The sequence below is a fragment of the Asparagus officinalis genome, chromosome 7 (assembly GCF_001876935.1).
Source record: "Asparagus officinalis chromosome 7, Aspof.V1, whole genome shotgun sequence".
NCBI lineage: Eukaryota > Viridiplantae > Streptophyta > Magnoliopsida > Asparagales > Asparagaceae > Asparagus > Asparagus officinalis.
This window is the reverse complement of record NC_033800.1, coordinates 142,848,900-142,861,016: the sequence shown is the minus strand read 5'-3', so window position 1 is coordinate 142,861,016 and position 12,117 is coordinate 142,848,900. Positions and strand designations below refer to the sequence as shown.

General features: G+C 39.5%; 2 protein-coding genes across 7 annotated transcripts; both read right to left on the bottom strand.

Moving 5' to 3' along the window:
* LOC109850613 (3-dehydroquinate synthase homolog) lies at positions 18-7,306 on the bottom strand. 6 transcript variants are annotated; one of them, XM_020420661.1, is made up of 11 exons: positions 7,013-7,289; positions 6,900-6,925; positions 6,620-6,824; positions 5,541-5,710; positions 3,171-3,269; positions 3,009-3,077; positions 2,774-2,914; positions 1,993-2,082; positions 1,015-1,182; positions 502-574; positions 18-360 (listed from the first exon to the last, which is right to left on the bottom strand). In XM_020420661.1, the coding sequence occupies exons 1-11, from the start codon at positions 7,080-7,082 to the stop codon at positions 233-235; spliced, it is 1,239 nt and encodes a 412-aa protein (XP_020276250.1). In that variant the 5' UTR covers positions 7,083-7,289; the 3' UTR covers positions 18-232. The 6 variants fall into 6 exon arrangements, 5 of the variants coding, with proteins under 5 accessions (XP_020276250.1, XP_020276249.1, XP_020276254.1 ...); XM_020420660.1 differs by having other exon boundaries at positions 6,900-7,293; XM_020420665.1 differs by lacking the exon at positions 6,900-6,925 and having other exon boundaries at positions 7,013-7,282.
* LOC109847887 lies at positions 9,531-10,839 on the bottom strand. The gene is made up of 2 exons (XM_020417117.1): positions 10,574-10,839; positions 9,531-10,176 (listed from the first exon to the last, which is right to left on the bottom strand). Exons 1-2 carry the CDS (start codon positions 10,837-10,839, stop codon positions 9,531-9,533), a joined length of 912 nt encoding a protein of 303 aa, XP_020272706.1.

Genomic DNA, 12,117 nt, shown 5'->3' with positions numbered 1-12,117 from the left:
CATTCAAAACCATCGAATATGGCAAAAAAACATTAAACCTCGAAAAACTAAACTATAACATGAACAAAATTGATACAATTGCATCCATCTCTTTCCTCAGCAAACAAATATAACAGCAGCAATACTTGACCTTGCTTGATAAATGCAACGGAATTACCCATAAGAACAATAACCATGTAAAAAAAATCCCATTATACCCGAGCATTGTAGATTTTCAATGCATATATGCTATCTATTTCTCAACAATGAACTCTTGGATCTCAATTCCAGTATGTCGAGCACCACCCTGTAATCTCAACAGAACCTCGTCTCTGACCTTTAGTGAAGTTACAGGAATTGAAGTCTTTGTTGCTTTATCTCCTGAGCGATAATGAAATTCATAAACAAAAGAGAAAGCAAGAGAAGGAATTGTTGTCTTTGTAGCTTTATCTCCAAAGAGATAATGAAATTCGTAATGAAAAGAGAAAGCAAGAGAATATGTTAAGATTATATAAGAAGTACCTTCAAGAGGGCAAATTAGACCAACGGTTTCTGCGTTTTGTAGAAAGATGCTGTAAATATTTTCGTTAAGGTCCTGCAAATATGTAAAGAATGAGGCAACATATAATGCAGCGCTCATAAACTTGTGCTTAGGCTCATTTTCAAATGTTTGAGGTGGCAATGCAAAAACCCATGAACACCAGCTAGTCAGCATCCTATACAGTTATAATTTGATAGAATGGTTTCATTTATTTGAAATGGTAACCATGTCAGGAGATCATTTACTTAACATGAACATTGTCATCCACGCTAAAATTAAATAATAGTTGTTCGAAGAAAAAACAAACATATCTATTTCTCATAGGCAAATTAGGACTTGTTCTCTTGAACCTTAACAAATGCAGAACTCATGAAATATGGTACAAAACTCAATTATGATCAATTAAGTATGAGAAGATCATGCATTTAAGCCTTCTCTAAGATTTAAATAGTTTCATTATTCAATTGACAAAAGTGAGATAAATAGAGCAAAACCTTTGCCTCAACAAGAATCAGCTGTCTTGATTCTATTTTGATACGACCCACAACAGCCGTACGTTGAAAGCCTCTTTGGTCAACAACTATGACCTCTTTACCTGCCTTCAGCTCAGAAAGGTAGCAAGTCCTTCCCCCTGGAACTGCAACATAAGCATGCACCGGCCCCTGCAGTTGTGCCCCAAACGAAAAGACAAAATAAGAAACAAAAAAGTTGGATAAATTTCACAAAAGCCCCTAAATTTTGGGGTGTTTTGCTCAAAAACTTACTAAACTTCATAGATTAGATAAAGTCCCCTATAATGTTTCATTATAGTACCTTGACCAACCACAGTTTACGTTGACCTGATGCGCTTTGCACATGACATGCTGTCGAAATTTTTGCTTTTATCTATTCCTCTATAATAATGGGAGGATCCAAGATTCACTATTCATGCTATAATAAATCAATGTAGCATTTGTTACTGTAGCACAGGTAGGGGGACCAGGATTCGCTGTTCATACTACATGGAGTACTGTACCCTTATTACTGTAGAACATGCAGGGATTCAGCGGTAAAACATTACTGTAGCATTATTATTGTAGATCAAGCTGGGTCCTGTAGTATTTAAAAATGTTACAGTAGTACTTACAGAAACTGTATTTAAATATAGAATTACTGTAGCAGAAATAAAAAAATGGAGATCGTGCTTTGCACGGGGTGCACACTAGTATACTTCTATGCTAACACCATTTATGAAATTTTCCATTAGTTCAGAAGGTCGAGTATAATTCTGACAGTTTCAGGGGGGGTTTCTATGATATAACGTTATTTTTGGGTTTTTTTTTGGAGGGGGGGGGGGGGTGGGGGGGGGTTTTGTGCAAATCACTCCAAACTTCAGAGGGCTTGTGAAATTTACTCCCTTAAAAAATTTCAAATAACCAGTATAGAGAAATAACAGGAAATGGACACAGGATATGAAACAAAAAACAACTTACCGCATTGACCCTAAAAGGCCTGCTAGCAATGTATTTTGATTCCAAGCACTCCGAATGAACCAGGAAAAGGCCTCTAGCAAAGGAGCCAACCTGTTCGTTTGCATAATGCCATAAGATTCGTAAGTCTGAAAAATATATCAAGGAGAACTGATGTCAGGAATAGTGACTATTCACGAGTATGTTCTGATTCTTTATCGACACTTTGTGGGATCAGGAGATATTACTCCCGCTTTTGGTAGTAAAAAAGTAATAACAATCACAAGACCCTAAAACTTATTAATCAGCTGTGAACCATTGTAGTCCACCATTCCTCAGGTTATTAGCTTCTTTATAACATTTATATCCTCTCATGTAGGTAGCTATAGTTTTCATGATACTTATTCTCATATTTATTATCAAAAATCAATTCTTAGTCTCAGTTGCCTCAGCAGCCATTCTCATATTAGTTTTACAGCACTGTTCTAAAGACATCCATACATTACTTTTATTCTAGATCAAAGTGAGTGATAATTAACAAATGAAAATGTGTACATTGTTTATGATCAGTATGCTCATTTATGAGGTCTGATAAACAATTGCTATTTCAAAATTTAAATACTTTTCCTCCATAAGGAGTGTAATGCATCTATTTTTACACTTTCAAGTGATTGACTTTAATATAAATATAAAATTCTACAATACATAGAAAATAGGATGGTCTAATTTTTCATTATCCCATTTAGCATTTCTTAATGATGTGATAGGAAGAAATCACAACTAACCGAAAGGATAAAAGACAAACCAGAAGACCTTCACCCGGTCTCATGAGACTGCAAAGATCAACACATACTCTATCACCCATTCCGACTGCTTCAACCCTTGTTACTGTTGCTCTAGTTAAGCTTAAATGATTTCTTACTTCACTTCTTCTCTCAAAATAATCCTGATATCAGAAAGAAATTCTTAATAACAAGTTAACAGCTTAAATATTATGATCAAATGAAAAAAAAAGAATAAAAACTTTTGATAATATCTACCTTTAATTTGAGAATCTCTTCAATTTCCTCGACTTTCAGAACAACTCCGTCAAGACCTTTCTCCAATGCCTATAATCACTTAATATTAAGTCAAGCTTAAAAAGATTCACTAAGCAAAATCATACTCAAGAAGATTCTGAGTTAAAAGTATATTGTAATTGCCTCAATGAAAACTTGTGCTTCTGATGAAGAGGTTGAAACTGCTAGTACAGTTTTCTTAGAGCCTTGGAATGCTGCGACAATATTTTCTGCAGGTATTACCTGAGAAATAAAGAAAAATGAATCCAAATGAATAGGCAGAAAGATGAATATAAACTTCTCTTAAAAATTATTTGAAACAGATTCTTGTGGCGCATACATGATGCAAATTATAAAAGAAAACATCATAACCTTTAATCAGGTCATATAAAGAACTTAGCGGCTCTGATTTTAGAGAACCCCCCCCCCCCCCCCCGTCACCCTCCCCCTCCTCTCAATTTTAGGGTGTTATAGGTTCTTTTGGTGAAATCAGCTCCAAAGAAGTTAAAGCCAAGTTCTTTTTGTCATTGGAGAGCTATCTTGGCTGAGGATGAAGTCTCCCTGGAGCGTTTCTTTATTGAGCGGTGTAGAAGGGAAGAAAGATGGTAGAAGTATGACTAAGTACAAAAAGAAGTGACCAGTTAAAAAAAGAAAAAAATGTGTTCGAATCAAGGTTGCATAGGTACGGGTACGGGACACGGCAAATTTGTAAAAAAGTAGGGTACGGGGACACAGCTCATATATATATATATATATATATCAATTATATTAACTATAACAATTTTACTATGTTTAATTTCAAATTGAGAAATAAGCTCATTCCTTAAAATTATAACTATGTTATTGAAATGGGTGCTAAAAATAAACAAACCCAAACCCTATTTAATTGAATCAAAATGGGTGCTTAAACCCAAACCCAAACCTTATTTAATTGAATTAAAACGGGTGCTTAAACCCAAACCCTATTTAACTGAAAACCCTAGACCCATTTCTCTCCTAACGACGCCACGAGAATATCGTGTTATCGAAACTCTGTTCCCCTTCGAAGCTTCCCCGACCTCGTCGACGCTTCCCCGACCCTCGTTGAAGCTTCCCCGACCCTCGTTGAAGCTTCCCCGACCCCGTCGAAGCTTCCCCGAAACTTCCCCGACCCTCGTCGACGCTTCCCCGACCTCATCGAAGCTTTCCCGACGCTCGTCGACGCTTCCCGACCTCGTCTTCGATCTCCGAGCTTATTTGCTCTCGTGTCCCCTCCGTTTGGGTGCGAAAACGTACCCAAACCGTACCCGACACGGGTACGGCGCCAAAATTGCCGTGTCAGGGCATACAGGTTCGAATCTAGCAATGGTTCTGGAGGGCCCCGGGGGAATACAGTGCAGTATTTTTAGCACAAACAGATAGTATGGCCATTTTAAATCACGTGGTTGTCACATGTTCCGTTTGATTTAATGCTATTAGTTGGGAGGTTAAGTGAGAAAAGTTGACGGGGTTATGTCTAAGTTTGAAAGTTGAAGGGGGTTATTTACAACACAATCAAAATTGTGGAGGGTTTCATAGAATTAAGATAGTTGAGGGGGGTTTTCTAAGACATCCCCCATAATCGAGGGGGGGTTTATAAAATCAACCCAAGAACTTAAAAAGAGAGCAAGATGAAAGAGGAATAATCATTTAATTCATGATATAACTGGGAAAGAAATGGGTAAAGAAGTCAACATGATCTCTGAAACTCGTGAGTTTGTGTTCTGATATTCGCCCACTATGTCTATACTGTGATTAGAAAATGGATTAATATTTGACACAGAAAAACATCAATATGGTCTTTCAGGTGTTTAGGTGCCAAGAAAACTCCAATGCATACATCTCATAAAAGCTTGATATATAGATTATAGACATCTTATACATCTGCAAGTATTATGTTTTGTGTATGTATGCAGTTGTTTCATAATAAGAAGAATACTTAATCCAATGTCCAATCAACTAAGAAAACTTTTGAAGTTTTACTAGATGAATTGCTAAAGTTGCATTTTCCATGTAATCCAAAAAGAGCAATGAACGAGTGCTATCATGATCTTTTGACATTCCCATGCCAAAGAAGCATTATGAAGTTTCTTGAACTGCTAATGTTTCAGACTGAGGAAGAAACCTGGAACAAAGAGTGGAGGGGATTGGTGAAGAAACAGGATGCCAGTCTCTCTTGTGATGATAAGTTGCTTACAAAACTAAAACAAATGAGTACTACGAAATGCACTGATAGAAAAGACTCTAAAGGAGAAAAACTAGTACAAACAATAATCAATAGAAACAAAAATCCTTAACAATAATTTCCTCCCTGTATGTCGAGAGAAGTAGGCAACAAAAGAATAGAGTGATGCAAAGTAATAGCATTGAATAGCTGTGCCATAAGTGTACACAATATAAATATTAAATAGTAGGAAAACTGTTTCTATGACAACATGGTTAGTGACCTCGAATGAGTGAGACTTTGATCAATGCAGGCTATGAAAGTGCGCAAACCTGCCATTCGCCTGAGAAATTTATGACCACAGTATCCGAATTATCATCATCTGGTTGGAGTTTTTGTAATTGTTGAGGAGAAGAAACATCATAGATAAATGCTAATAGTTCGTTTTTTTCATTGAAAATCTCTGAACCGTCAAAAAAGTGGGGTTGGATCAAAGCAATTGCTGCAACAGAACCATCAAAACTTAGAAAGCAGTGTCCACATGGGCCTTCAACTAGCAAAAAATATACCAGCAAAAAAAAACTCAAAAAGCTACTGGGAATAAATTGGTAGAAGAAGTTCAACACATCAGAAGAAAGTCTAGACAAATTAATCATGTGGTCAAATCCATAACATCATGAATATAGGCAATAAGAGTTTTTTAAAAAAATAGTTTGATCGCTTAGCTTCAGTGTGACTTAGTGCTCTTGGCAAATAAATATTCATTAATTAAAGAACACGCTAACACAATTTAGAAGCCATTTGAGCAAATCTATAAGAAAATGCAGTAACTGCTACAACAATGGCTACTGCCTCAGTCCCTTCTGGTTCCTATCACCAATCGATACAAATAGTAAAGAATCTAAATTAAACAGAAATAGAATGATCCTATCATTTGATAGTTTCTATTATAAATTCCGCAAAACGCCCTGAACTTTAAGGGGTTTCACGAACCCCCCTGATCTTTGGCAATCTACAATTAACGCAGTTTAATTGGTAAGGAAACATGTCTAAAATAACCCTTTTTAAAAAGTGGGGAATGAATGGATATTGACTGGATTTTATTAGTGACCCAAGGAAAAATGTCTATTTCTAGTCAGTTGAGGATCACTTGACACATTAGACTCAAGGTGTCAGTCATGGTAGCAAAGTGAGACAGTTTAAGGTGAATTTTGTTGTTAAGAGGATTTTATAAAATTTATCCTAACCTTTTTGAAAGTGAAAAAGTTGTGTCATCTTAGAATTCCCACTTATTCATCGAACTACTAACAAGAGAAGCACATTCACTAATAACAATGCTTAGCTCTCAATGCAGCATAAGGGTAAAACTAGAACTTGATACTTGATTAGTTTGAGTTCATTGAGATCATACAAGACCATTCTTCGGCAATTTCTCTGAAGCGAGGCTCAGAGGGGAAGAGGAAAGTGCTCCACCCTCTCTCAACAGCTGCAGTCATGACTTGCTTGCTCTCGGTCCACACCCACACAAGCTTCGATTGCTCAATTTCATCGGAAACACAAGGAGCAGACATTGCGACTGTTGAACTAGAGCGACATTGAGCTGCATTTATCAAGTTCTAAAGATTACCCATTAGAGGAAATTCAGGGGTCAAGAAAGAAAATTGGGGGTTAAAGTCAAAATTGAAGATTACCCATTTGAAATTTTTCAATGGTATAGCTAGAAACGCATCAAATATTGGATCTTGCGCATGAGTTAACTGCCAAAAATACTGCACCGATGAATAAATTTGAAATGAAGCTATACCTTTTCTTGGAGTTCGGAAATTAGCCGGTGGGTTAGGGATTTTAGCCGCCGGAGAGGTGAATATTGCCATTTTCTTCAACTTTTCATCAGTTGAAGGCAAAGATTAATTAATTGACCTGCTGATTTTTATGAAGCCCATAACTTTAGAACCGTGAAAAAACCCAGATGCGTCCATCTGGGCCCAGGTGTGGGTAAACCCAAGAGTAGGATAGTGATGCAGGTATCTCTCTTCACTGTAAACAAAAGCAATTGAGAGATGTAAAAAAAAAAAGAAAAAAAAAGAAAAAGAGAGGAGAGATTACAATCATCTATCATTAGATAGATCACAGATGGCAATTTGGATCCTCTCCGCTAGCAAATAGTAGCGGAGCGATCACAACTTTTAATACAAACAGTTAATTATTTGGGAAAATTGCTTCCAGCCCCCAAAACCGCCCAGAACATGCTCTGCCCCCCCAAGTCCTTTTCAACGTGCCTTTTACCCCCAAAACCGCCTCCGATTTTCTTCCAGCCCCCAAAACGAATCCCCAGGCGTAACGTCGTTTAAACCCCGCTCGAAATGCCCAAAATACCCTTACGTTTAAAATTCCCGCGCGTTATGAGTTACCTCCTCGTCTGTACCCTGTCATCTCTCTCTTCTGCAAGCAAACCGACTCCAGAACCCAATTCAAAACCCTAGCCCTAAATCAACCGACCCCAACGCAAACCGAATCAAAGCAAAGGGATCAAAATGGCGCGCGATTCAACCCCCAAAGCCAACCTCAATGCGCACCACAGCGAAAGCGATTACGCCCAGCGGTTCGAAATCTCAGAAAGAGCCCATACAACTGCAGTGCGGACTGAATCTGAAGCTCGAACTGCGATTGCTGATGTTCTAGAGGACATCGCAACCAGCCATTCTACATCCCAGAAGCCGGCCTCAAAATAGAAGTGTAGGCCCCGCGAAGGTCTAGAGGGCACCACGCGCACCACCGGCGCGTCCAACGATGCACTAGAGCGCTTCTTGGTCTACAGAGAGGAGAAAAAGAGCAGCACGTGGCAGCACCCAAAAGGTAATTTTTACCGCAATGTTTTATGTTGTTAAGGTTACGGTTTGATTGATAATGCTCTTAGTCTGGTGGAAGGTCCAAAATTACGGGTCTGTTAGCTGTTGAGGTTACTGTTAACATGCAAGGTCTATGCTTTTATTGCTGAGTTGTTGTTTAGTGTTGAGGTTAGGCTTTGGTTGTTAAGGTTAGGTTTGGTTGATAAGGTTGTGGGGTTGTTGTTAAGGTTGTTGGTTACTGCCTTTATTGTTAAGGTTGTTGTTTAGTTTGAGGTTAGGCTTTGGTTGTTAAGGTTAGGTTTTTGTTGTTAAGGTTATGGGTTGCTGTTAAGGTTGTTGGTTTACCGCGCAAAGTTTACACATAGCTGTTATGTTACTGATTATACTCAAAAATGCTCTCCGTCTTGTGTTTTTGTTTTGTAGAAAAAGGGCAAAGCCAGCTATTCGTTGCGGCCCACCGCCAGCTTCGGTGCCTATCACGACTTCATGCAGAATTTGGTGACGCGTATGGGGCCAAGGCATTTTGCGGCCTAACGAATATAGTGTATTCAGACACTACGTCCAATTTGGCCCACCTGGCGTCGATTCTTCCCACCTTTGAGCACATTTTGAGTCAGGTGGACAAGAAGAGCAAAAAAATTCGTCTTCACCGATAGGAATGATGGTGAAGAGATCCCATGCTCATTCAACCTTGAGTGGGTAATGGAGCATACATGGTTCTCCAATGAGGGGCTTCATGTTGACCACAATCGGGACAGGAAAAATAGGATTTGGTCCAGTTCTTTGACAAACCCGAGGCGGGGGGTTCCAGCAGTATAAGCTCCCCCCAAAGGAGGCCCCACCAGACGCAATGTGGGAGGACCTGCTCTTGAAGCTGGTACTATCTTCTGATCGCCGAGATGTGAAGGACTTTGTCCTGCTACAGATCCTCTATCGCTCCATTATTTGCTTCCGTATGGTCTCAACCAAAGGTAAGATTCGCAACAATCGTGCCTTTCTTATCCAGCTGTTGAAGGACTCAGCAACGTTTGAAGTAACATGGCCATACCTTAACAACAAAGCACTAACAATAACAATAATTCCTTAAACTAAACATTAAAGGCCTAACCTTAACAACAAATATCCTAAACTTAACAGCAAAACCCTAGCAGAATAACTCTAACCATAACAATAAAAATCTAACCTTAACAGAAAACTGTAGGATAACTCTAACCTTAACAACTATAACAGTGCTGTAACAAAATAACGTCGGGACCAAGCTATCTTACCTTATACCAGGAAAATGCGTGTTTGCCCATCTCTCCGGGGAGTATTCCATTACAGTGACATAACAACTAATACGTATACTTAACGACGAACCAATAACTTTAACAACTAATACGTATAGTTAGTAACCAACACGTACACTTAACGTCGAACCGCCAACTTTAACAACTACTACGTATAGTTAGCAACCAAAAGGTAAGAGTGATTTCAGAAGAATAAAAAAGATAAGGACCATCTCAGTGAATCGTAAGCCTCATCATCGTCACCGAACAGGTCCTGTTGAGCTGTCTCCTTGCTCCACCACGCTTTACTGTAGTTAATCTTGATGCCAAAATTAGAGAGCATGTCGTTCTTGATATCGACCGCACGAAGATCTGGCCTAACCTTCAAAACAGCTTGTATTTGGCTAGCAATGAACTTCCTTGATGCCCTTGAGTTGCCAGCATTTGCTCCATGTTGACCGCAGGTGTGGGTAGACTCGAAATTCTTTATGGACATGATAGACGAATTTCTGAGCGGGGAAGCAAACAACATCCAAGGGCAACCATGTGTGTGTTTGAATCGGCAATAGACTCTTATGCGTCTTTGTTCATTGTGGTAAAAATCATACTCGAACCGTTTAGCAATTGAATAGTATTGAAGTGCTAATCTAACTTCAGCAGCACTATCAAATTTCTGACCAACTTCACGTATGGAGGTGTGCCACTCAGTTGGGATCTTTGTTTGGTGATTAAGCATGTCTTCCAGCAGCATGATCGAGTCGCCGGTGGGGTTGTCATTAGGAATACGCTCATCATTACAGGTTTGGGTGAACGGGGTATCTGCGCACCGCGAATTTTCTGTCGGTATTGTCCTGAAGTATAAATCAAAATACATAGCCTTAGCAACGAACTGATAACCTTAACAACGAACTCATAAACGTAACAACCTACACATATCCTTAACAACTAACCCTTATACTTAAGGGCAGACTCGTGACCTTAACAACAAACGCATATACTTAACATCAAACACCATAACTTAGCAACCAACTAGTATACGTAACAGCCAACAAATAACTTTAACAACCAGTGCTTAACATAACCTTGACAGCCAACACATTACCAAAGCAACCAATGCATGAGGTTAACAACTAATGGCAAAACCTATCAGTGAACTCAAAAGGAAATCTGGAGTGTAATTCCTACGCAGTTTCCGGCGTAGTCTGCGTGTTCTGCGAAGTTGAGGATTCCGCAGCGGAGGTGGCATACAAATTCGCGTCTGTAAATCCATTACGCCGACAATACTCGAACATCAAATTTAAGTCGTCGTCATTGTCAATTGAAATGCTGAATTTCTTTTCCCTTTCGCATATGAACTTCAGTGAAAGAGATTGCATTGGTATTTTAAGCCTTTCCGCCACTCGATATTTCAAGCTGATTATTTCTGTATTCTCTTTGATAACGACGAATACACCGTCACCACCTTTGTTGCTTTTTGCCTTCGTTACTACGCATAGAAGAGATCCATCCGCCATTTTATTACAGGGAGTGGTTGAAGAATCGAAGAGGCTTTTATTGAGGATAATTAAGTGGAAGGAACAACTTAGCTTGAAGGGGGATATAGCTGGTGATAATATCTGATGATAATTTTGGAGGGAAATGGGAATTTTCCCCCCCAAAAAAGTCATTCATATCACCATTTAATGCCTACAGTCGAAACGATGGGTTTCCGTCGTGAGAGGGCGACGAACACAGGCTGCGAAGGGTATTTTGGGTATTTCGAGCGGTGTTTAAACGGAAGGTGGCCTGGGGATTCGTTTTGGGGGCTGTAAGAAAATCGGGGGCGGTTTTGGGGGTAAAAGGCACGTTGAAAAAGTCTTGGGGGGGGCAGAGCACGTTCTGGGTTGTTTTGGGGGCTGGAAGCAATTTTCCCTAATTATTTATAAGGTGGTAGGTGGTGAGCAATTGTAATCAATTTCAAAAATAACACTTATTATATCTCATGAATCACACTCTTCGTATTTTACGTTGAATAAGACAAATTTTAACATTCCCCTAATTAGTCAATGGGGATAAGAAAAGTAGAGCAAAAATATCAAATTGGTATATTTTTTTTACCCTTAGTGACAGTATGGTATATATTTTTTCCCCGGCAACATATTGGTATATTATTTTTTCTCCGACGACAAATGAGCCTCAAATTTGCCCGGACCCAAATTTCCGACAAAAATTCTCACGTAACGCCTCACGTTGTGCGAACGTGGTTGCCAGCGTGGCTTCCAGCGTTATAAATCAGCTCTCATCCCAAACCTTAACCTCTCAATCTCCTTCCCCCTCCTCCTCCACCTCTCCCTCTCCTCCCTCCTTCGCTTCTCTTGAAGAATTATAGGAAAAAGCAGAGAATCAGCCAGACAGAAGTCAGACAGACTGGCGATCGACCGCCGCGGTCGACCGCAAACGTGCACGCAGATTTACTGGGATTCGGAGTTGATGGCAGTCGACCGCCGCGGTCGACTTCGAATGACTGTAAAGGATTTAGCTCTCGGGTTTGTGATTCGGTCGACCGTCGCGGTCGCCCGCGAGACCTGCGCGGTCGACCGTCGATGATTTCTGGGCTGGGCTTCGGTTTTTGACCCGATTCGTTTCTGAGTTATATATAATCCTAAACCTGATTTGTTAGGGTTAAGCAAGGACGAATTTGAGCCGTCTTTCAGAGATGATTGTTGCATCTAATTGTGGGAGAGTTGTGAGAGATCTAGAGCTTTGTTTTAGGGTTTGATCGGTGAGATTTGTAACTCTATTTGTATTCTCTT

Bases quoted from the DNA above. Each gene is read 5' to 3' on its own strand.
- LOC109847887 (XM_020417117.1), bottom strand. From the start codon at position 10,839: ATGGCGGATGGATCTCTTCTATGCGTAGTAACGAAGGCAAAAAGCAAC. The intron at 10,177-10,573 runs GTATGCCACCTC...TTTATACTTCAG, and splicing joins GGATTTACAGACGCGAATTT to GACAATACCGACAGAAAATT.
- LOC109850613 (XM_020420660.1), bottom strand. From the start codon at position 7,082: ATGGCAATATTCACCTCTCCGGCGGCTAAAATCCCTAACCCACCGGCT. The intron at 6,825-6,899 runs GTAATCTTCAAT...GGTAATCTTTAG, and splicing joins CATTGAAAAATTTCAAATGG to AACTTGATAAATGCAGCTCA. The intron at 361-501 runs GTACTTCTTATA...ATTATCGCTCAG, and splicing joins TCTAATTTGCCCTCTTGAAG to GAGATAAAGCAACAAAGACT.